The sequence below is a fragment of the Lacerta agilis genome, chromosome 8, assembly GCF_009819535.1.
Source record: "Lacerta agilis isolate rLacAgi1 chromosome 8, rLacAgi1.pri, whole genome shotgun sequence".
Classification (NCBI taxonomy): domain Eukaryota; kingdom Metazoa; phylum Chordata; class Lepidosauria; order Squamata; family Lacertidae; genus Lacerta; species Lacerta agilis.
Window position 1 is genome coordinate 51,399,525 of NC_046319.1, and position 22,212 is coordinate 51,421,736.

Sequence of the window (22,212 nt, forward strand, 5' to 3'; positions counted from 1 at the left end):
TGTCCTCAGCTGTATCTGTTGCCAGTCCCTGTGAAAAATAAATAAATACTGCCTCCGCCCTGAGAGCACAACAAAACAGAAAAGACGCTTTGCAAGGCAGCTCTTTGCAGTCAATTGCCAGAGGCAAGGCCCTTTACACCCAAGTTGCAGTGTGAGGTGGGACAGGACATGCTGTGGATGTTTGCAGCCGCTGGTGGGCACGGCTGGCTTTGTATTGCCACAGAATATAAAATACAGTACCTGCAAGGTTTCCCTGAGAAGCATATTTATCATAATTCTTAAATACTGATGCTCTCTCAAGAGCACATTAGGAACTCTACGGTGCTTAGAAATGTCCAACAGATTAATTATCTGAAGCAGCTTTCCGCAACACGGTGCTCTCCATAAGGTTTGGACTGCAACTCCCAGCAACTCCATGAGCACAAAAGCACTCTCACCTCTTCTGGTTTCTGGCAAACTGGTATTTGGAAGCATGATTGCCTTCAACTGTGGAAGCAGAGCATGGCCATCGTGGCTAGTAGCCCTCCATAGCCTTCTCCTCCATGAATTTGTCTAAGCCCATTTTAAAGCCATCCAAGGTGGTGGCCATCACCTAAGGCAGCTGTAAGCCATCTTGCTTGGTGCTTTTGTGAAGGTGCCATGGGTTATTCTTATTTAGGTTGCTTCCAGATGGGTAGCTGTGGTGGAATGGGCGCTACTCATGCATGCAAGTCTTTTTTTTAATTTAAAAAAAGGTGCATTCACACAATGTCAGAGGCATCAAAACAACAGCCTCTATGTTTCTCCCCCCCCCCCAAACACCAATAAACAAATTTTGGAAAGGGGCAAGATTAGATGCAGACACAGAAAGGTTTTTTTGTTTTTAAATCAAGACTCCTTCAACTCTGCTCCGCTTCCCGCCCAGGGCAGCCCTGCCCTCTGCCTGCCCATCAGAGCTGGCGCATCATGTGAGGCTGGGCCTTGGCAGCGGCAGCCTCTCCTCCTACTCCTCATCCGCTCTCCAGCAGCCGCTACAAGCTGCCCAAAGGGAGCGGAGGCCAAGAAGAGGCAACAGGATGTTCCCTTTGCAGCTGCCACTGGTGGCGCTGGTGGAGAAAATAGGGACATTCTGGGATCAAATCAGAAGCCGGGATGGCTTTCGTAAATCTGGGAATGTGCCCGGAAAATAGGGACACTTGGGAGAGTATGAAACACAGTCTGCCTGTTACCAGTAATCCATTTACATATTAAGCACCCATCTAGAAGCATCCTTAGCAACTATTTGGTGTCCTATGCTATTTCTGCTTTTATTATCAATTTCTGCTGGCTTTTAATTCCTGCATCTTGTTAGCTGCTTTGGGGGACTAATGGCTGAACAATGACAAGTACTGATGCCCTTGTGTTGCTGTTGTTGCTTTGTGCTAATGGACCAATGTGGCTATCTATGTTTGATGTCTGAGCCTCAGAGTGTTTTGTCTTGTTTTCATTTTGGCTCAGCAGTATAAGTGCCGTAAGCCCAACTCACAACCCTTATTTGCAGAAGCCCTACTTTCTTGCTGCCACTCTTCCTAGGCCCAACTCTCTCTTTGTGAGAGCACAATGGCGGCCAATAATTAATTGATTGCTTTTCTTGGCTGCCTCCGCCCTCTGGGTAAGATGAGCCAGCAGAGGCAGGCACAGGCACTGCTTAGAGAAACTTGACCAGGGATGAGGTCACTGGAACAGGGCAAGGGGGGTGGGCAGCAGGCACAGCTCAGCCTGAATCCTTTGGTTTCCGGCACAGCACTGGTGCATCCCTATAAAGCTGGCGTGTGACGGGTCTCTCAAGGGCTGAGCGGCTAATCAACCCCACAGACACCTCTTGGGACCACCTCTTCTGCTTCGGAAGACATATGGCCACTTTTGTCCCGGTAAGAAACAGTCCGGCTGTGCCCATTGATTTACTTTCTCCATTTGTGGACCACATTTCTCCCCAGAATAGTATCTGCACCAAATGTTGCTAAGGTGCAACAGGATCAAAGAACTCAGCTAGTACATAGAATCCCGGGATTGTACTGCTGGAAGGGACCCCAAGGCTCATCTAGTCCAACCCCCCGCAGTACAAGAATCATAGCTAAACTGATCACCAGCATGTTTTATATAAGGAGAGGAGGACATCCGTGGGAATGTGTCTCACTTTGAAGACATCTCTTACAAGGTGGAGTTAAGATTTTTGCAGTGCATAGCTAAACTACGGCACTTACTCCCCCAGGAGGCAGTGATGACCACCAACCTAGATGGCTTTAAAAGATTATTAGATAAATTCATAGAGGAGAAGGCTATTGACTGCTAGCCATGATAGTCACACCCTGCCTCCACAGTTGCTGCAAATGTAGGAGAGGGCTCTTGGGCTCTTGCAGATTTCCCACAGCCATCTGGTTGGCCACTGTGAGAACAGGATGCTGGACCAGAGGGGCCATTGGCCTCATCCAGCACGTTTTAAAGATGTTCTTAAAATGGCACGGCAATACTGAAAGTAAAGAATGCTAACCAACAGGAGCCTAGTGTAAAAGAGGCAACACGTAGACTGATGAATGATGGGCACAATATGTCTTTATAATTTGCAGCGAAGTAATAATAGCTGTACAGTGTATTTATCCGGAATGCTGTCTCACCGGATGTATTTAATTACTCAGATTGTACAGCTATTATTACTTCGCGGCAAATTATAAAGACATACTGTGCCCATCATTCATCGGTCTGCGTGTTGCCTCTTATATACTAGGCTTGAAGTTTGCAACACAGGGGTTTATCTTAACCAACAGGAGCCAGCAGAGAAGATCGCAAAGAGATTCTGGCTGAAACATATACACCTTATATTTACGGAATAAAGAGCCACCACCAAATAGGCTACCCTTACCTAATCTGATGAAATGTGTGACCTGGTGAACTTGCTCTGGGGCAGTCTCTTGACTGGCGCTAACCTGCTTTGCCTTTCTCCCCTCCTTGCGCCCTCAGTACGCCTCCTGCTATGGGAACAAGCAAGCGGTGCAGCTCCTGGGCCGAAACAGCTACTTCTCCCTCTTTGCCAACCCGCCTTGCCTGATCAGCCAGCGGCAGCGGCTGGCATGCCAGGCCCCAGAAATGACTCTGCGGCAGATCAGCAAGCTGATCCGTGTTCTAAGGCAGCTGAACCTCCGGGATGCCAAGGGGAAGAAACTGCCTGAAGCACAGAGGTGAGCAAACTGAGGCAAGAGGAAAACAAAGATGGCTGCCACAGCCAGTCAGGGAACTGGGGCATAAGGAAATCTCTGTAGGCTGAAATACCAGTGTGATCCAATGGTTAAGAGTGTTAGGTGAGGACCTGGGAGACCACGGTTTGTATCTCCATGCGGTCATGAAGCTCACTGGGTGACCTGGGGGGGGGGGTCAGTCACTGTCTCTCAGCTTTGCCCACCTCACAGGGTTGTTGTGGGGGATTGAATTCTTCAAACTACAAGAAAGAAGATTCCACCTAAACATTAAGAAGAACTTCCTGACAGTGAGAGCTGTTCAGCAGTGGAAAGAAGTGTGGTGGAGTCTCCTTCTTTGGAGGTCTTTAAGCGGAGGCTTGACAGCCACCTGTCAGGAATGCTTTGATGGCGTTTCCTGCTTGGCAGGGGGTTGGACTGGATGGCCCTTGTGGTCTCTTCCAACTCTATGATTCTATGAATGGGGAGAACCATGTATGCCCCCTTGAGCTCCTTAGAGAAAAAGGTGTATAAATTAAATTGATTAATCAATCAATCGAGAACAGGCCACCAAATCAGATGGCATAATTCCAGGGAAACTGGGAAGTCCCTTGGGTGGGAACTGCCCTACCCCATACCCTCAAGGCAGCAGGCGCTGGAGCAGCTATAGTCCCGTCCCTTCTCTCAGCCTTCCTAAACGAAGCTCTTTCTCCCTCTTTACAAGGGAGCAGCTGGAAAAGGCTGATTCATTCATTCGTAGCTTGGGGGGGGGGTGTAGCAGCCTTCCGGCATCCCGGGCAGTTTTCTGTTTAAAGGTTCTACCCAGGTTCAGTATCTGTTCTAGATCTGTCCTGAGTAAGCAGCTACTCTAGAGCTGGGAAAGGGGGCTGAGAATCTCAGAGGAAGAGAACGTTTCCCCCTAGGGTGGCTCTGTGTTGCACTTTACGAATGATAGCCCTCTGTTTGAAGGTATCCTCTATCCCAGTGACTCCCACAACTTTTGGGTGGCCCTGCCCCTTGGCTCCATAAACACCCCCCCCCCCCCCGGTGCCCCTACCGTACCCTATGAAAACCCTCTTTCAGACAACCTACAATTCCTTGCATATTCAAAATCAAATTAAAACTGTTTTAAGTTTCATTAAGTCGACAAAACTAATGAACTTGATGCCATGATCAATGTACACCTCCACCACACCCCTGCCTCTTAGGGTCCTCTTAGGTAATCCCAGCACCCCCCACAAGGGGTAGCACTGCCCACTTTGGGACCCACTGCTCTGTCTGAGGGGACCACCGGGTGGTCCAGTTTTCCATCTTGTTAAGATACACCTTCGTCTTATTGGCCCTCATTCAGCCCTTGGCCTGGAATCTGAATGGGGAAGTGGAGCTGGGTGGCACCAACAGACTGCCGTAACTGCGCACTTTCTGATTCAGTTTAGTCCAGCCCCAAAACTCCTTACCCTCCGCCCCCCAGATCCACGAAAAAAATCTGCAGCAGGCCTAGGCTTCAGCCCTAGCATGGAGCCATTTCATAAACTGCTTAGGAAACCAACCTGATAGCAGTGACTGAAGACATCTCACAGCACAGAAGACAAAGAAGCAAAAAAAAAAAAAGGGTGGTGTTTGGAATTAAGTTCAGCCAGGGAGCTCATTATAGGGGACATTGAAGTATCCATATAGGGGAGAAACTGCTTAAATGCTTGGACAACTCCTTAAATGCTAGGAAAACTACTCATTCTCTCTCTCTCTCTCTCTGGGGGGGGGGGAGAGAGAGAGGGGGACGACGACAGAGAATGAGCTACTGGTGTGCATTTTATAATGTTTTTACACTTGTTTTTCAAGGTTTGTTTCTGTATTTTATTTGTTTATTTGCATTTATATCCTACCGTTTCCTCCAAAAGGCTCAAAGGGGTGTACTTACTTTTCTTCTCCATTTTATCCTCACCACAGCCCTGTGAGGTAGGTTAGGCTGAGAGGCAGTGACTGCCCCGAGGGCACCCAATGGGCTTTGTAGCCAAGTGAGGATTTGAACCCTGGTCTCCCAGGTCCTTGTTGCTTTGAGTTCACCCAGGGCCGTCTCGTCCATTTGGGCTGGTGGCGCGGTGCACCAGGGCGCCGGGCCCCCAGGGGCGCCCCCACGAGCCCGCCGGCATACCGGGCACCCCCTCCCCAACCCGACCCCATGGGCGGGTGGGCGCCGGCGGCACAGCAACGTCTTCGAGCGCAGCGAGCAGGGGGGGAGTAGTGTGGCCCCGCCGGCAGCCTCCCCCCCCGCCCCCACAGGTGGCCGGGTGCTGGCGCCGCCAGCGCTCTCCCCCGGACGCCCCGGACGCATGGGGGCGCCGGAAGGATCGAGCCCACCAGCATAACGGCCACCCCCCTCCCCAACCCGCCCCACCCCCAAGGGCGGGCTGTCGGCTGGGCGCAGCCGCTGCCGCCCATGCCGATCCCCGGCGGGCTGCGAGCCGGCCGCCCTCGCCTCCCGTCCCAGGAGCACTGGAAGGGTGCGCAGAGCCCCGCGCCGCTCCAGCACCACGCCCCTCACCCCCTGCTCGCCCACCCCCCCTCCCAAGGGGTGGCAAGCGCGAGAGGGAGGCAGCGGAGAGGCGGTGCGCCGGAGGGATCACTGCGCAACAGCGGCCGATCTCCTTAAGACGGCCCTGAGTTCACCTTTATGGGGAAAGGCGGTTGTTTTATTTATTAGACAACAAAACAATGGGTACAACAGCTCTCCCACTCCTACAGTTTTCCCTGCCTTTCCAGTACCGGTAAGTTGAAATACAGGCTGCAAGAAATTAAACTAGATGCATCCACTCACATCTGAAGCTGCTAGTCTCTTATGGCAGAGCTCTCCTGCCTCTTTAAAGTGATTTGGCTCATTCCGGTATGGAGTGGTGATGATGAGAAATATGGCAATTGCTGGAGTTGTGCCTATGGTGCAGCTGCTGTAAAGGAATAGAAGCCTCAGCCTAGAGATGGGGAACTGGTGGCCTTCCAAGTTTTTGTTGGACTACTGCTATAAGAAAAAGAGGCAAACCTGGCCACCACGTAGGGGTCATTAAATACCATGCCCAAGGCTCCTTTCCCAAAGATAGCATCAAGTGTCTGGTGGAAAGGACAATGTCTTATTGCACCCGATGCCCAGGAATCCTACGCTAGTTTGCCCAGCTGTGCCTGCAGGCTTCCAACACAACTGCCTTGCTTGCCTTCCAGGAGCCGTTCAAGCAGCTCTTCCATGGAATCACAGCAGTCCCGGACTTCGGACCAGCACTGCCTGTCCTGCTTCCATTCAAGACGCAATTCTGGTCCACCTTGTGTCGGGTGAAGAGCCAAGACAGCCCAGAGGCCAACCTGCAAGAGAATGACCTCGACATCCTTCTGCCTGCATTACCTCCTTCCATTCCCCCCCCAATAATATTGGTGAGGTTACATTCAGGACAGCAAACAAACAGGAAGTCCTGTGGCACCTGCAAGACCCTGGCTGTGACCCTGCAATGCAGACCCCACACACCCTGCCTTGTTTGTAGTGTGGGCAAGAGGGGTGTGGTGTTCAGCAAGAACATGCAGCTACTGCTGCAGCCAGCAAGAAAATGAAGGCTAAACCCACCCCCACCCCCAGCATTTCCCATTTAGAATGAAAGAAATGGAGTAAATAAATTTACCCATGCAGATGCAGGAAATAAAGGTTGAGTCTCTAACAGCTGCTCTAAGTGAATGTGTTGTTCTGTGCCAGGAGCCACCATGGGTGATGCATGTTTGGGAGGGAAGGAAAGGGTGACAGATCCTGCCCATTTATCCTCAATCTCTTCACCACTCAGATATGAACACATAACCATGTTTTCCCCAATGTCATAAAACTGTGACGCTCCCAGCCAGGCAGATTGGTGTGATACCTTATAGCAGGACCAGCTAAGACACTGCAAAATAGAAGGCATGTTTTCTGGTTCCCCAATACAAAGGGGGGGATGTGTTCTGGTGGGGGGGGGGATAGTCTTCAGTTGGCAATATAGGTGGGGACGTCATCCAGACTTACGTTATGCAAGGCCGGCCTTCGCCAACCTACTGCCCTCTGGATGCTTTGGACTACAAGTCCCATCAGCCCCAGGGGGTGCAAACCAATATCTGAGTTACTATAGCTCAGATTTTGGGGGAGGGGCATGTGAGTCCTGGGCGTAGAGGCTGAAGATACTTCCAGAATCACTAGTGAGCCCAAATCCCTTGCTGGCTTAGAGATTCTAGCTCATAGAATCATCAAACTGTGGACTTGGAAGGGACCCAGAGGGCCATCCTGCAATGCAGGAATCAATATAAACTATCCTACCAGTTGCTCTCACTCAGCCGGATCCACATCAATCACCCCTGAGCATCAGCCTCACTCATCACCCTTGTCAAGCACCTGTTGATGCCTCTGTGACACGAGCACTCACAGATGCACAATGCAGAGAGATCCCTTCAGCTCAGTCCCTTTTCCAGACCGTTAAGATACATGGAAACCAGCAAGGCATGTAACCCAAATCCCCATGGCATCTCCAGTTGCCTACTTACTGGAGCACCCTGGCATTCCTGCCTCTTGGCCAGTGCGAAAAACCCAGGGAAAGCCAACATTTTTTTTAAAGTGTGTGCCATCCTTGGAGCAGAGCAGCCAGATCTGCAATCCTATCTTCTCCGGACACACACAAAGTATCAGCAATACTCCCTCACTTGGAACGACAAGTGTGACCAAAATCCAGTTGCCCACAGACCAGCAGCAATTTGGGAGCAAGTGTTTCTTCTTGGGTGGTTTGCTGCTGCCACCCGGTGGTGACAGGAACAGCTGACATTTGATGCAAAGCCCAGTAGCACACACAGAAGGTTCAGAGATCCCCGCTCCTCTTTGAGCTGTGTTGGGGGTTTCAAAGAAGTGTGAGAGACGTGCAACACACTCTTCTGGGTCTTGTCCAAAAAGAGGGCAAAGCAGTGACACACTGTCTCTTTGGATGAGGCCTGGAGGCATGAGGCCCAGCACAGGCAGCACAAATGCCTCCACAGAATGTCCTGCAAGGTTCAGTATCTGGTACCACTGACAGCGCAGCCACCTACATGAGGACAGCCAAGAGAGAGCGCTGCATGCAGCCAAACTAGAGTCAGCACTTAAGGGAGGAGGGGGAAAGGGACACCCTGCAAGAGCTCAGCCCAGGAGAAGACTTGAGCCGCACAAATAATACAAATGAGGTTAAAATGGCTAACACCAAACTCTGGGTTTCTATACGGAACCCATTTTTAGGTTCCCGCCTGAGGTGATGCCAAGTCACAGGAAATATACTTATCCACACACAAAAATAGTAACTGTCAATTTGGGAGCAGGAATGGACATGCACAGATCCAGTCTGCAAATAACTCGAAGCCAAACCATAGCTTCACACACAAACGCAGGATCATATGGCCTTTGCTGCTGTAAGCTGCTTTGGCTTTGCATGTAATCTGAAAACAGGCATCATGATTTGTCTTCTCTAAACAAACCATTACCTGTAAACCTAGGGACAAACTTTGATTAGTTTGTCTGGAGACAAAATCACAAGCTCAGGTTCAAATGACAAAGAAAGCCAAACTGTGGCTTAGTTTACAGCAGGATTGGAGGAGCAAAGGAGCTGGCATGCTCATGTGTTCATGCTAAGTGGTAGTTGGACTTCATGTTTTGTGTGAATTGAGCCATGCATAGGAATGTAATAGGCAGGAAGCTCCTGTAAACTGAAACTGGCTGTTACTAGTTCTTGTATAAAAGCCTTCCACAATCTTGGTTAAGCTGCCATGATGATGTAACAGGCACCTAGCAAGAACATCAGGCCTGCCATGGGCAAGTTGCCCTCCTCAGCCTAATTTACAATACTTTTTTAGCACAATGCCATGCATTTGGCAGCTCAATAATAAAGGCAGCACAGAGAAATCCACCACAAAGCAGAAATATGAGAATTCACTGAGTGCAAGACGACGACTTGCGAGCAGTGATGACAGAGCAAGACAGCTTTATAAAATGTTCTCATTTTATTACAGAATATACACAAATACACTTCCTGAACTACAAGGCTGGAAAAGAACCATGTAGGGAGTGTCCACACACTAAGTGGGCTCAGCTAGCCTGACGGTCCAAGCTCAGACAGAAGAACTCCACTCGGGCTCCCATTTCCATCCGCCAAGGAAACTGGGCACCTGCTGGCCAGAGGGGAGCCTCTTCCTTCGCCCTTCCCTTTGGGCCGGAATGCATTTTGGCAAGAAAAAATACTGATCTTTGAGTCCTGAAATCACTACTGCAAAGTCGATGGCTGGTGCTGCTCCTTGCAGCTGTTCTTAGACCCTCTTGGCCTTACAGAATCCACCACCAGAATTGGCAGGCCGTTAACTCCAGTCCTGCAATGGGTCCTCAGAGGAGTGCAAGAGGCACAGCCAAGCAAAAAGGTCACTGAGGTAGGCCCAGAAGTAATAGCCTTTTATAAAACGAAAAGGAGGGGGAAAGGACAGAATCAAACTGGCCCACCCATCTCTGGAAATGAAGCCATGCCCAATTCTCAGATGGAGAGAGAGAGAGAGAGAGAGAGAGAGAGAAGAAATCCAGTTGAGAGCTTTCTGTTCGATGCTCATGGAAATGATTATGCTGCACTGTGCACAAGGGACTCTTCAGCCTGTCAAGGTTTGTGCATCTTCCCCCTTGTATGTATACGAAGCTCTTTCTCTCTCTGCTAACTTCAATACTTCTGTTTGTGTAGTACAGGGAGCTTCATGAAGGCAAGGAATCGTAGTTCAGGGGGAAATGGATCACAACACAGTTGTGCTGGAAATTTCTCAAGTATCCAGCCAATGCATTTGATTTGTTCCTCATCTCCAGGCTGACTGCAAAGCCTGTAATCCCTCCATCCCTCTCCAATGATTGTCTTTTGCAAATAACAGACTCTTTCCCTGCACTTTAGGGAAGATACTCTGCTGAAGCAGGAAGCCCTCCAGGAGCTTATGAGATGCTCGCTCATGGACCACAAGCCATCCCACCCAAACATCTGCTGGCAGAGTGCTGCATCAACCCATCAGCAACTAAGACAACTGGCCACCCCTCCTGAAAGCAACATGGGAAGACAGCAGCCTCTCTGCTTCCCAAGAGTGGCCCAACGGAGACCACGCGTGGCCAAATTCAGGCTCCAGCGATGCTTGGTCAGAAAGTGCTCTCCAGCAAGCAGTGGCACCCACAGCCTGTGGGACACACTTCCTGAGTGCGGAACCACTCCATCATGTGGCTGGTGTGTCCTCCGTGCCCGCAGGTCAGGCAGAAGTTGGAAGAGCCTCGGACTGCTACGTGGCAGATGGCACACTGGAACGCAAAGCCCTTGCAGAGGGCACACTGAACGCCACGCACTTCGCTGCGGCAGTGGCTGCAGTAGACCCCAAACTCTGCAAGGAGAGAAAGAAAGGAGAAGAAGTGGAGAAGTCATTGGAGGGGCTCTTGTAAGCAAGGCTGCACCCACAGGGGAAAGACTGGCATATCAGAAAGCTAGGATCTGGAAGTCAGCATGTTACTAACACCACCACCGTGGGCTCTTTGGTTTTGCCTTCTTTTCATTCTGCCAGAGGGCATCTTAAAAGAAGCAGCTAAAAAGCCCCCTCCGGCAAATATCCCATTAACCAAAGTAGAAAGACTGTCTGCTCCCATGGATCAATTTTGTAGGAGGGAAAGAGGAAAGAGAGAGGCCTGAACTACCCACTCCAAAGACAATTTCTGTGGGAAGGAAACCCAGGACCTTCTTGCACGCACAGCATCTACTTTTCCACTGAGTGTTACAGTTCCTCCATCGAGGTTTCCACTCACCAATCCCCTTGTGCGGGTCAGGGGGGCAAGAGACAAACTTGAGAACTTCCGCCCGCTTCTCTCGCAGGCCCCAGCGGTAAAGGATTTCTCCGTAGCACTTCTTAAAGTCATCAAACTGCTGGGTGTTGGCTGGGTCCAGAAGCCTGGAGAAAGATCCCAGAGTCCTCATCTCCACATACAATGAAGCCAAAGGGCACCCAAGCGCCTTTGTCCCACGCCATCAAAGGCTGGCATTTACTCACAGTCACTGCATGACACCACCTCTGCACCTCTCTTCCCTTTGTCCCCGCCCTCCAAATAAAATTCAGATTGTGTGCTCTTAGGGGCAGGGACCTATCCGATTTTGTTTTTTGTTTATGTAGGTTTTTCTGTACATTCCAAGTTACCTAGATGGGCTTTGCTTCATACTGCTGCTTTTTATTCTTCTCAGTTTTGTATGATTGTAGTATGCAGTATTATCATAGTACAGTGGAACCTCGGTTTTCAAACGTAATCTATTCCGGAAGACTGTTCAACTTCCAAAACATTCAAAAACCAAGGATCAATGGGTAGTCGGCACAATCAATTGGAAAATTGGGGAAACGCACCTCGGAAGCTGTTCAACTTCCGAGGCACGTTCAAAAACGGAAGCAATTATTTCCTGGTTTTCGGCGTTCCAATTCCAAATTGTTCGGCTTCCGAGATGCTCGAAAACTGAGGTTCTACTGTATGTGCCTCTGAAGGTCAAACAGTTAAGAAAAGAGGCTCAGATTCTAGCACTTTCACAAAGAATAAAACTTTCTAAAGTTGGGAGGAAGAGGCGGAGGAGAATGATTGAGCACGCATGTTCATGTAATGTAGAGAGAAATTTTTATCTTGGCAATAGTTTGCAAAAATATAAAACTGTACAGCTGAATAATGTAATAGACACAGCATTCAAGGAGCACAGTGCTGGCCACCAGCTGTATCAGTGTGGAGGAGGCGAGCACCAGGGCTTTCCCTCCTCAGGTTTGGCAAGATCCTTCCAAAGAGAAAACTGCACAAACATCAGCATTTAAAACAGACTTTCCCAAGCTGATGGGCGTAGCCAGGGAGGGAGCCAGAGCGGCAGCTGCCCCCCAATCAATCAAAATCAATCAATATCTGAGGTTCTGCTTCCTTAACAAAAGCCACCCCCCCACAACAATCATGGCTACACCCATGCCCAAGTTCATGCTCTCCAAGTGCTGCCTTGGGTGCAGCTTGAGGAAGGATAACTTAAAACTTGAATAATATTGTTTGTGGGAGATTGGCGTGGAAGATTTAAAAAGAAGTGAAAACATGAGGACCTCAAAAATAAATGTGTGTGTTGATATTCCAGCTCCCTGGCAGACCAAAACGACCTGCCGGCTCAGCTGCACTTCCCAGTTAAACCAAGAGCTAGCCTGGAGTTGCAAAGGTTCCCCACTTTGCACCCCTGCCTCAGCCTAACTGCACTCTAGGAGGGAACAGGAAATGCTCAAAAAATGGGAATGCAGAGACAATGGGAATGCAGTTGATTTGAAGCTCGGTTCACCTCCCTTGTGGCATCACATTCAACCAAGGACACCAGAAAGTTTTCTGCCTCCCTCCCTCCCATGCCTGATCACCCTTCTGTACCTTTTGTTCTTGTCATGCTGATCCTTCTCGCGATCCCGGTGGTCAGCGAATGCCAAGTTCCCAAAGCGTAAGTCATCAGGTGAAGACTCGCCCCAGGTTGGTATGTGGTCCAATTCTTTGCTGGCTGCAAGAGGTCAAGGGGTGGATAGAAGACCTTACAAGATGGTGGCAGCTCACAGAGGGCTGTGCTGGTGGAGATGGAGTTTTGGACTAGGACCTAAGAGACCAGGGTTCGAACCCCATGCAGCCATGTAGCTCACTGGGTCGCTTTGGGCCAGTCACTGCCTCTCATTGTGAATTGAGGCCAAGTTGCCCAAGAGCTGGGCTTGGGTAGTCAATGGAAAGTGCTTTGCACAATTGTGTTCAATTGCCCTTTTGCAAGCAGATTTGCCAAGTGACAACCCAAATTTATTTTTTTAAAATATTTTTTTATTTTAAAATCCCACTTGTAATGCAATCTGGGTTCTCAAAGTGGCTCACAATTATTAAGTCCCCAAAGTACAAAGGAAAAGACCCAGATATAAAAACTTATGCTTTCTTTTAATTATCTGAACAAAGAGGGCTGGGAGGTGATCTTCCAAGATGCCAAAATCTCTTCCTACTAGATATTTCAGAGCTGACATCAGTGCACTCACCTATGTTCCAGCTGCTGGTGTTGAGTCCAGGGTCTGACATGCTGGAACAGGAGCCAGAGGAGGTAAAGCTAGGCTGTTGGGAGAGAGACAAGAGAGAAGTTGCATTGCCAGAAGAACAGACCTTGACTGGTCCTTTTGGGAAAGCAGTCAGAGGAAGAGTCTACCCGTACATATCGGCTGTGGCTGGAGGAGCGTTGAGGAAAGAATCCAACAGGAATCAGGGCTCCCTGTGGCCTGGACTGGGCTTCAAAGACGCTGCACAGCATGGCCAGAGTCTGCACATCATGGAGCTGGCAATAGTGGGCCACCCTAGGAAGGGGAGGGAAAGAGAAGACTGGGTAGACCAATGGCCACTCACGTACACAAGGCTTAAAGCAGAGATGGGGGTCACCTGGCCCCAAAAGAAAATAATAATTCAGATTTGGCAACCCAACACCTTAGAGGAAAATGTCAAGTAGATATAAACCATTATTTGCTTTGCCCTCAACAAAACTAAAGAGGAGGCAAACAATTGCTCCAAAGCAGAATTCCTGCTTAGCATTACCACCAGCAGGTTAGGGGATTTCACATTCTTCATACTTCCCAATGTTTCTTGGGTTTTTCTTTGTAACAAAAAAGGGTCTGCACTTGTTTTTGCTTTCATTTGCAAAGGAAAAGGTGAGAGAAGCAGGGTGCTGAATTTTTGTGCCCAATTTCAGATTCACTTTGCAAAGTATACAAAGCTTGGACTAAAACAAAGACAAAAAACTCCACAAACACTGCCTGACTGAGAGACACACTCCCCCCCTCAAGTCTCTATGGTTTTATAAGTCTCCATATTTGCAAAAGAAGATGGGCTGGGGAGCCTTGGGGAACATAAGCACCATCCAATGAGATCCTGGATGATCTACGATTTGAAAAGGAACACACCGGTGCTTCAGCAATAACAAAAAGCTAAATAATTTTTTGTGAGTGGGTACTTTTAATTGAGAAGAAAATATGACTGACAAGGGACACCGCAGATGAAGGGATTGGGAACATGTGGCCCTCCTGAAGTTGTTGGACTACAAATCCCATCAGCCCCAGCCAGCATGGCCAATGATCACGGGTGATGGGAACTGGAGTCTCCCTGCATCTGGGAGACCACAGATTCCCCACCCAGCTGTGACAGAGGATAATGAAGTGTTGCATGGCATAGCAAAATAACTCTCAATAGGAGAACTGAGAGACATCCAATGAAACCAATTGGAAAAATATTCAGGGCAGACCGATAGGATTTATTTACATCACAACATAATACTTATGGGATTAACAGCACATGTTAGCTAGGGCTGAGGGAGCTGTAGCCAAGCACAGATTCCTGATGACCTCAATGATCCCCAAACTGTTGACACCTACTTTTATAGGTGACCAACCACTCAACACCCCTCCCCCCCAAAAAAACAGATAGAAAACAAAGGGCACTGTTTTGTTTAAGCCTTCAGGTTCTCGCCTCTCCCCCACCCTCCCCGATTCCTATTCCAGCTGCTTACAGAGAATCCAGGAGCTGGCGGCCGAATGGATGCTGGGCCCAGGGGGTCTCCAAGTCTGGGTCAGAGTTTGGGCCGAGGCAGAGGTCAGTTGCTACTGTGGCCAGTGACCAGACCTGGAAGAGAAGGAGCAGATGATGGGGGCACACACACACAAACAGATGCCTTTGCTGTGCAGCCCACAAAGTAAGCAGTAACACTGTAGGGAAGAAAGAACCTCCCGGTTCCTGCTGAAAGCCATAGCCCCATGTTGCATGGATGATGTAATTCCACCTATAGAAGAGACGGGATCACTAGAACAGGGGGGGGGGGGTAAGAAGAAGACAAGTAGCTGAGCAACAAAGAAGAGAGTAAAAAGCTCAGGCTGAAAAGGCTGGAGGGGCTGCTCTCTGCTGCTCCCAAGTCAAGATGCTCCCCAGACAGTATTGCGGAGTGATGGGAGATGCCTCGCTGGGCTAGCAAGAGTACCTGCAAGAGATCCTTGCGTCCCACAGTCAGGGCCGAGGCAGCATTCTTCTGACAGGTCTCCTGGATGTCAGTCACGTTCAGTCTGAAGGACAAGAATAGCAGGTGATGCACAAGTGGGGGAGACATCACTCTCAAAGGCTTGGCCATATTTCATGTAAAGCAGGAGTGGGGGGATCATTTTCAGCCAGAGAACTGCATTCCCTCACAGGCAGTCTTACTGGAATTGAAGGCTGGTGGTGGGTTAAGGCCAGAGAGGCTTCTGAAGCCCACCACCACCACCCAACAAGCAAGAAGCATTTTAACAATTCAAAGACAGATTCCAACCAGACAAAAACACTTGAGGCCAGCTCTGCAGCTTCCCTTCCTCTTCTGTTGAGACCGGGGGGGGGGGGGGTGAGGGACAGGTGGAGACACAGCACTCAAGGCACCTCAGCCCTCTGTTGCCATTTCCTAGCTTGAAAACACAGCAGGGCACAAAGCAGTCACTAGGCTCTAAGATCTCTCTGCCAGAGTAACAGAAAAAGAAAGGCCAGAAGCTGCATACAAGGCTGCCTCTTCCCCCCCCCCGAGCTATACAGTAGTGTAGCTGGAAAGCTGGAAGGAGTGAACTCCAGTGCACTGTCTCCAGGACACAGCATTCCTTGAATGAAAGACTGAGCTCTGGAAGTGGATTCAGGGTTCCTGCTTTCCCCTTTCCAGGAAGAGAAGGCCCAACAGCTGAATCACAGCCAGCAGCTCGTTAAGGCTAAAAGAGAGAATGTGGATTTGCCTGGTCAGCTGGGGGCAACCTAGCTCACCACAGACAACCAGGCAAGTGGCTATTTGCATGCCCGCAAAAGGGAGGGAGTGGGAGTGGAGGAAGGAATTTAGGATTGTAGGCAGCCCAGGGACAGACTTTCTGTTCTGACAGGGTGAAGGCCTGCAACAGAAAGTGCAGAATAGATAACAAGGATCGCAGGCCGAGTTCTTAACCTGTCCTCCAGAACAGTACCCAAGACTGAATTGCCACACAGAGTTTCTTGCACATGTGGCCCAGGTACTCACATGTACATCTCCCCTAGTAATTTGTGGACAGGAAGCAGACAAGAGACATCCTGAATGATCACTTTCCCGGCAGCTTTGATGGGCCGGTTGGCAGCATCCATCCCCTCTCGCTTGCTGCTCTTCCATCTCCTGGATTTCTGCAGTAGACAGAGCAGCATTTTAGAAGCAGTGATGAGGGAGAGAGACTGCAGACAGAGGGCAGGCAGGGAAGCTTTGGGAGGAGAACATTCAGCCCACGGCCCTGAAAGCTCTGCCTTAGGACCAACCAAGCAAACAGGAGCAGCTAATACACAGGGAGACTCCATAAAAGGCAGTCAAGACAGCAGCAAGAACAGAAGGAAGGAAGGTCTGTCAGGTTCAGTGGCCAAAGCCTAGAGAAGAGGCAGCTAAAGCAGGATCATAAGAAACTGCTTTATGCAGAGTCAGGCTCTTCATTGATCTGGCTAATGTGACCGGGCAGAAGCTCTCCTGGGTTTCAAACAGAGAACTCCTCCAGCCCTACCAGGAGATGCTAGGGATTGAATCTGGGACCTTTTGCAGGCAAAGCAGATGCTCTACCATGGAAGTAATGAGCTAATCCTTGCATAACTTTGGTGGGAAAGGCATAGTCCCAGCCACCAATCTGTAGAAGTTATGTTCCATGTGGCATATGGAGAGTGAAAGAATGCAAGATTTGAAAAAGGAGACCTTCCTAGAATCCAAGTGGTTGTGGCCACATGAGCAGGCAGGATGTACTGGTGCATGGCCAGCCTGGCACGAAAGCAGCCTTTGCCAATTTGGTGCTCTCCAGAAATACAGCTCCCAACACAGCTGTGCTTCATGAGAGCTGGAGTCCAAATCAGCTGGAGGAAATGAGCCTGGCAGAGGCCACACTGCAGGAAACACTGTACCAGAAGGACAGGAAACGTTCACTTTCAAATCAAGAGCATGGGCTGCAAGCAAACTAACTGTGCCCTGTGCTAACAGCCACGAAGACTGGCTCAAGCCCACGGTTTCACTCATTCCTTTGGCCATGTTTCACTCATTCCTTTGGCCATTTAGTTCTTAGATTTCCTTCTGGCTGCCCAATGGATGAAGGGGAAGGGAAACACATGCAGAGTCAGGAAAGATGGAAGCCATGAGGTGCCAGCAGCCATGCAGGTCATTGGGCTTTCACTGCATCCACAAGAGCTGGAGGCTTCTCTGGGTCTCTGAGTCTTGTGTACACCAGTTTATATGTGCTAATGATGCTAAAGTAAAGTAGGTAACTAATCTGCAAGGTGTTATCAATAAATGCCTTATAGGGGTATGCATGGATCCCATTCCCAATCCAAGATCATTCTCAGAGGGACTTTGGCTGAAAAGGCTGAGGCAAGACTGACCAAGCTGTGCTTACATGTGATCAAGCCATTAACATCCAAGGTGGGGACCTGGTGCATCTCTCACAGAATTAAATGACACGTGACCTCTACCTAACAGAGGGAATTCCTGCCTCCCATCCCTCCTCCCGTGCAAGTCCCTGTTGCAGATGCAATAATACGTGCAAATACACAAAAGCGCAATTCCCTTGAAGTTCCCCTATTTGCACGAACCATTAACATCCAAAGCTGTTTGTCAGAGCAGAAAAGAATTTATAGGGGGGAAATGTGTAGGGAGGGAGGTGGGTGGGTGCACAGAGGAATGCACAAAGCCAGTTCATGCACCTCTCGCCAGCTATTTAAAAAGCGCTCAATATCTGATCAGAAGTGAGTTAGAAAAACATCTGGGATTTGAAGCCTGAAGGAGAGACCACGACCCTGAGAAAGCGAACACTCAAGAGACAAACTCTGCACTGGCACAGCAACACATCTGCAGAGGAAGCTTCCATGGAGCCCCCTGGGCCTCTGGCTGCTCAGGGTGGGAATCCCACCCTGAGCAGCCAGAGGCCCAGGGGGCTCTATGCATAGCTGTCAAACTTCCCTTTTTTGCAGTGGGAAACAGCGCTGGAATAAGGGAATTTCCCACAAAAAAGGGAAAGTTGACAGCTATGGCTCTATGATCTCAGAGGGGGAAAGTCATGCAAAGTCATACTGGTGCCTCGTGGGGGCTGGGCAGAGATTTTTAAACCCCCACAAGGAGTCCTTTCTCATGCAGACTATACAGCCTGCAATTCCACACATACACTTTGGAGACAAAAATTGAGGATTAGTACAAACTGGGAATGAGAGACTTGGAGATCATGCTGAACAGGGAGTCCCCCAGGCCACTTTGCTCAGGCAGAGGTGAACACAAAGGCCTGTGTTTACTCTATGCTAAAGAGAGAGAGAAAAGCAGGGTTCTGTAACTTATTCCAAACTAGGCAAATTTCACACATAAAGACTGGTTGTTTTCAGTCATTTTATTCTGAAGTCTGCCTGTCCCCTTCTCTTGCACTTGGGTGTCAGAGATTCCACAGGGCACGATTTCAAATATGTCTCCACAGACATAAGAGATAGGAAAAATGTATGCTTAATATGAGGGTCAAACTAGATGTGAGTTTCTGAACATTCTTGAACAACATGCTAATGACTAACCACATCAGCAGCAAGTGTCCTGGTCTGGATCATCACCACAGTGGGGGGGGGGATTTCCCTGTACCACTTTCCCACTCAAAATCATCCCCTTCAAGCTACTGCTGCACTCAGTTTCTCAAAATGTAAGGAAGATTAGGCTGGGGTCAGCTAGGCTGTCTTGCACCAAAACCAGGAGCAGTTCCTTTGAGATCCTACCATAACATGGTACTCCCTGATTTTGTGATGGTTCCAACATTCAACAGCTAAGAAGGCTTAGCTGTTACTGGTGATTTAACACTGGTACCCCACCCACCTCCTTCATGGATCACTGCCTTGTCATGGCGAAGGGGCTTGAATAACTCAGAGAAGCTATGAGCTATGCCGGGCAGGGCCACCCAAGATGGACAGGTCATAGTGGAGAGTTTTGACTAAACATGATCCACCTGGAGCAGGAACTGGCAAGCCACTCCAGTATCCAGTTGCGGATATGCCTGGAAGTGAAAGGAAAGTCCAATGCTGTAAAGAAAAATATTGCATAGGAACCTGGAATGTAAGAATCATGAACCTTGGTAAGCTGGATGAGATGGCAAGAATAAATATTCACATCCTGGGCATCAGTGAACTAAAATGGACGGGAATGGACGAATTCAGTTCGGATGACCATCATATCTACTACTGTGGGCAAGAATCCTGTAAAAGAAATGGAGTGGCCCTCATAGTCAACAAAAGAGTGGCGAAAGCTATACTGGGATGCAATCTCAAAAATGATAGAATGATCTCAATACGAATCCAAGGCAGACCTTTTAACATCACAGTAATCCAAGTTTATGCACCAACCACCGGTGCTGAAGAAACTGAAATTGACCAATTCTTTGAAGACTTACAACACCTTCTAGAAATGACACCAAAGAAGGATGTTCTTCTCATAGGGGGTTGGAATGCTAAAGTAAGGAGTCAAGAGATGAAAGGAACAACTGGCAAGTTTGACCTTGGAGTTCAAAATGAAGCAGGGCAAAGGCTAATAGAGTTCTGTCAAGAGAACAAGCTGGTCATCACAAACACTATTTTCCAAGCAAAATGTGAGGGAGATAGTGAAAGATACAGGAAACTGAATGCAGACTTCCAAAAAATAGCAAGGAGAGACAAGAGGGCCTTCTTAAACAAGCAATGCAAAGAAATAGAGGAAAACAACAGAATGGGAAAAACCAGATATCTGTTCAAGAAAATTGGAGATATGAAAGCTGCATGCGGAGGAGTGGAGACGCGATCCCGGTTCACCAGATTACAAGACTACCGCTCTTAACCACTACACCACACTGGCTCTCAGGACAATTTCATCAATGGAATCCAGATCAGCATTTGCCAAGCCCTCCAGGTGTTTTGGACTGTAACTCCCTTCAGCCCTGACCAACACATACTGATGGGAGTTGCAGTCCCAAGCAGTCCAAAACACCTGGAGGGCACCAGCTTGGCAAAGGCTTGGACAGATACACACTCAGTGACTTGACAGAGCAAAAGAACCACAGAGGGAATGAACAGGCCAAGCAACCTCCTCAACTTCTAAGCATCAGCAAGAGGGATGTCATGGGATGGGGATGAAAGCGGCAACTGCACTCAACGAGCTCACAACTAGCTGATGGTCTGCACCAGTACACGGGAAGGGAGAGAGGAGCCATGGCAACTGGTTATGGATATATAGACATGAAGCAAGCCCAAGAATAAGCCACCAACCACTTTGTAGCAACCGCTGGGATATTTGCACAATCAGCAGGGTGTGGGGCTATGAAATCCTTCCACCCTCTGGTTAACTTGTGTACACTTCCCTTTAGCAGCATATTAGATGGATGAAGCCTCAGCCGATATGTCAAGCGGGCAGGAATTCAAAAGCTACTTTTCACTAAGAATCTGCACTGCACCCATGTTATGTCAAATAATGTTAGCTCACCCCTAAATCAAACTGGTCTGTGAAGGGAAGGCAGAGTCAGTTAAGAGACAGAGGTCCCACAATACTCTGCTTTCTCCGTCCCAGTATCCAAAGCAAAGCCCTGATCACCTACAGTCAGCAAACAAGAGACGCGAGACACAGCGATCAATCAGGATGGCTGGTTGGTTATCACATTTTGATGCTAGGAATACAGATACCATTTGCCTTGATCTGCTGTTTAGAAGCTATGTGCGCGCACAAAAAAAAAAATTGTTTTCTTCTCCCTCAGCACAATGCAATGGAGCTTCATGACTCCACCATTGCCATGCAAATAACTTAGCAGCAGCACTGATTAGGAGTTCTCATCACTTCTTAAAAATAAGGTGCACAAATTGCCACCTGGTGCAACATTTTGCTCCATGGCAGAGCTAGAACTTGGAGTTACTTATTCAGGTCTGCAGGTTTAGGCCTAGTCCACACATTCAGCAAGAATTAAGTGGTGAAGTAGACTATACCACATCAGGTATCTCTGGCTGCATTTCAAGTTTCAGACACATAGGTCAGGGCCAGAGAATCTATGGAACTACCAGTATGTTGCTGAACTACAATTTCCACCATTCCCAACCACTGACCATGCTGGCTGGGGCTGATGGGAACTGGAGTGCAACAACATCTAGAGTGCCAAAGGCTCCCCATCACTGATGCAGATGAAGATATAGACCTCAAAGAGGCACTACTATCACTTGAATCATGCTAACCTTGTACTATGAATGTGCTCTGGATGCATGCAATGTACGGTATGTTTGGGGAAGGGGGTGGGATACCACACTGTTTCCCTTAACGCCCCCCACCCCGGGGCTGATATGAAAAGGTAGCCCCCCGCAGGTGCTTATCTCTACCACCATCAGCCAGAGCACAAGACAGTCTCAGCTGAACTGGCCCTGGGCAAAAAAAGACTCTCCTGCCAGCTCTCTGCTACCACCACCCAAGCCCATTGCTTGATGTGGAAGGAGAGACTGGTAGGGGGATCCATTCCTTTTTTAAAAAATATAATTTTATTAAGATTTTTCAGCATACGATAAAAACAGAAACAAAACAAGAAAGAACAAAGAAAGAAGCTGACAGAGAGATAAGAATAATAAGTGTGTGTGTGTGTGTGTGTGTGTGTGTGTGTGTGTGTGTAAAGGTGACTTCCAACTATCCATCTTTCAGTTGTGTCAACAAAAATTCCTCATAATAATTCAGTGTTCAATCCATAGTAATGTCCAGTTATTCCTCCCTCTGCTAGCCGATGTTTTCCTGATTTTAAATCCAGGCACCACAGGTTCATTCCTTTTCCTTCCCATCCAGGAATTCCAAAAGAGTTTGTCCAGTTATTATTATAAGTAAGCTTTAATCTTAAAAAAAAAACATTCAGTCCTTATTCATTATTCCTCATTAGTTTTTTCACTGTGTTTATTTAATAAGACAATATTCATAATTGATTAAAAATT

General features: G+C 48.6%; 1 protein-coding gene across 5 annotated transcripts in view; it reads right to left on the reverse strand.

Moving 5' to 3' along the window:
• Window positions 1-9,187: 9,187 nt before the first annotated feature.
• Window positions 9,188-22,212, reverse strand: part of WDR59 (WD repeat domain 59) — a 43,963-nt gene continuing 30,938 nt past the window's right edge. For all 5 annotated transcript variants that reach the window (XM_033157423.1, XM_033157427.1, XM_033157424.1 and 2 more), the window contains 8 exons: window positions 16,286-16,422; window positions 15,242-15,323; window positions 14,777-14,889; window positions 13,436-13,574; window positions 13,266-13,338; window positions 12,631-12,754; window positions 11,014-11,156; window positions 9,188-10,598 (listed from right to left, as the gene is read on the reverse strand). In XM_033157423.1, coding sequence (XP_033013314.1) covers window positions 10,363-10,598; window positions 11,014-11,156; window positions 12,631-12,754; window positions 13,266-13,338; window positions 13,436-13,574; window positions 14,777-14,889; window positions 15,242-15,323; window positions 16,286-16,422 — 1,047 coding nt within the window. In that variant the 3' untranslated portion in view covers window positions 9,188-10,362. The remainder of the gene's footprint in view (window positions 10,599-11,013; window positions 11,157-12,630; window positions 12,755-13,265; window positions 13,339-13,435; window positions 13,575-14,776; window positions 14,890-15,241; window positions 15,324-16,285; window positions 16,423-22,212) is intronic.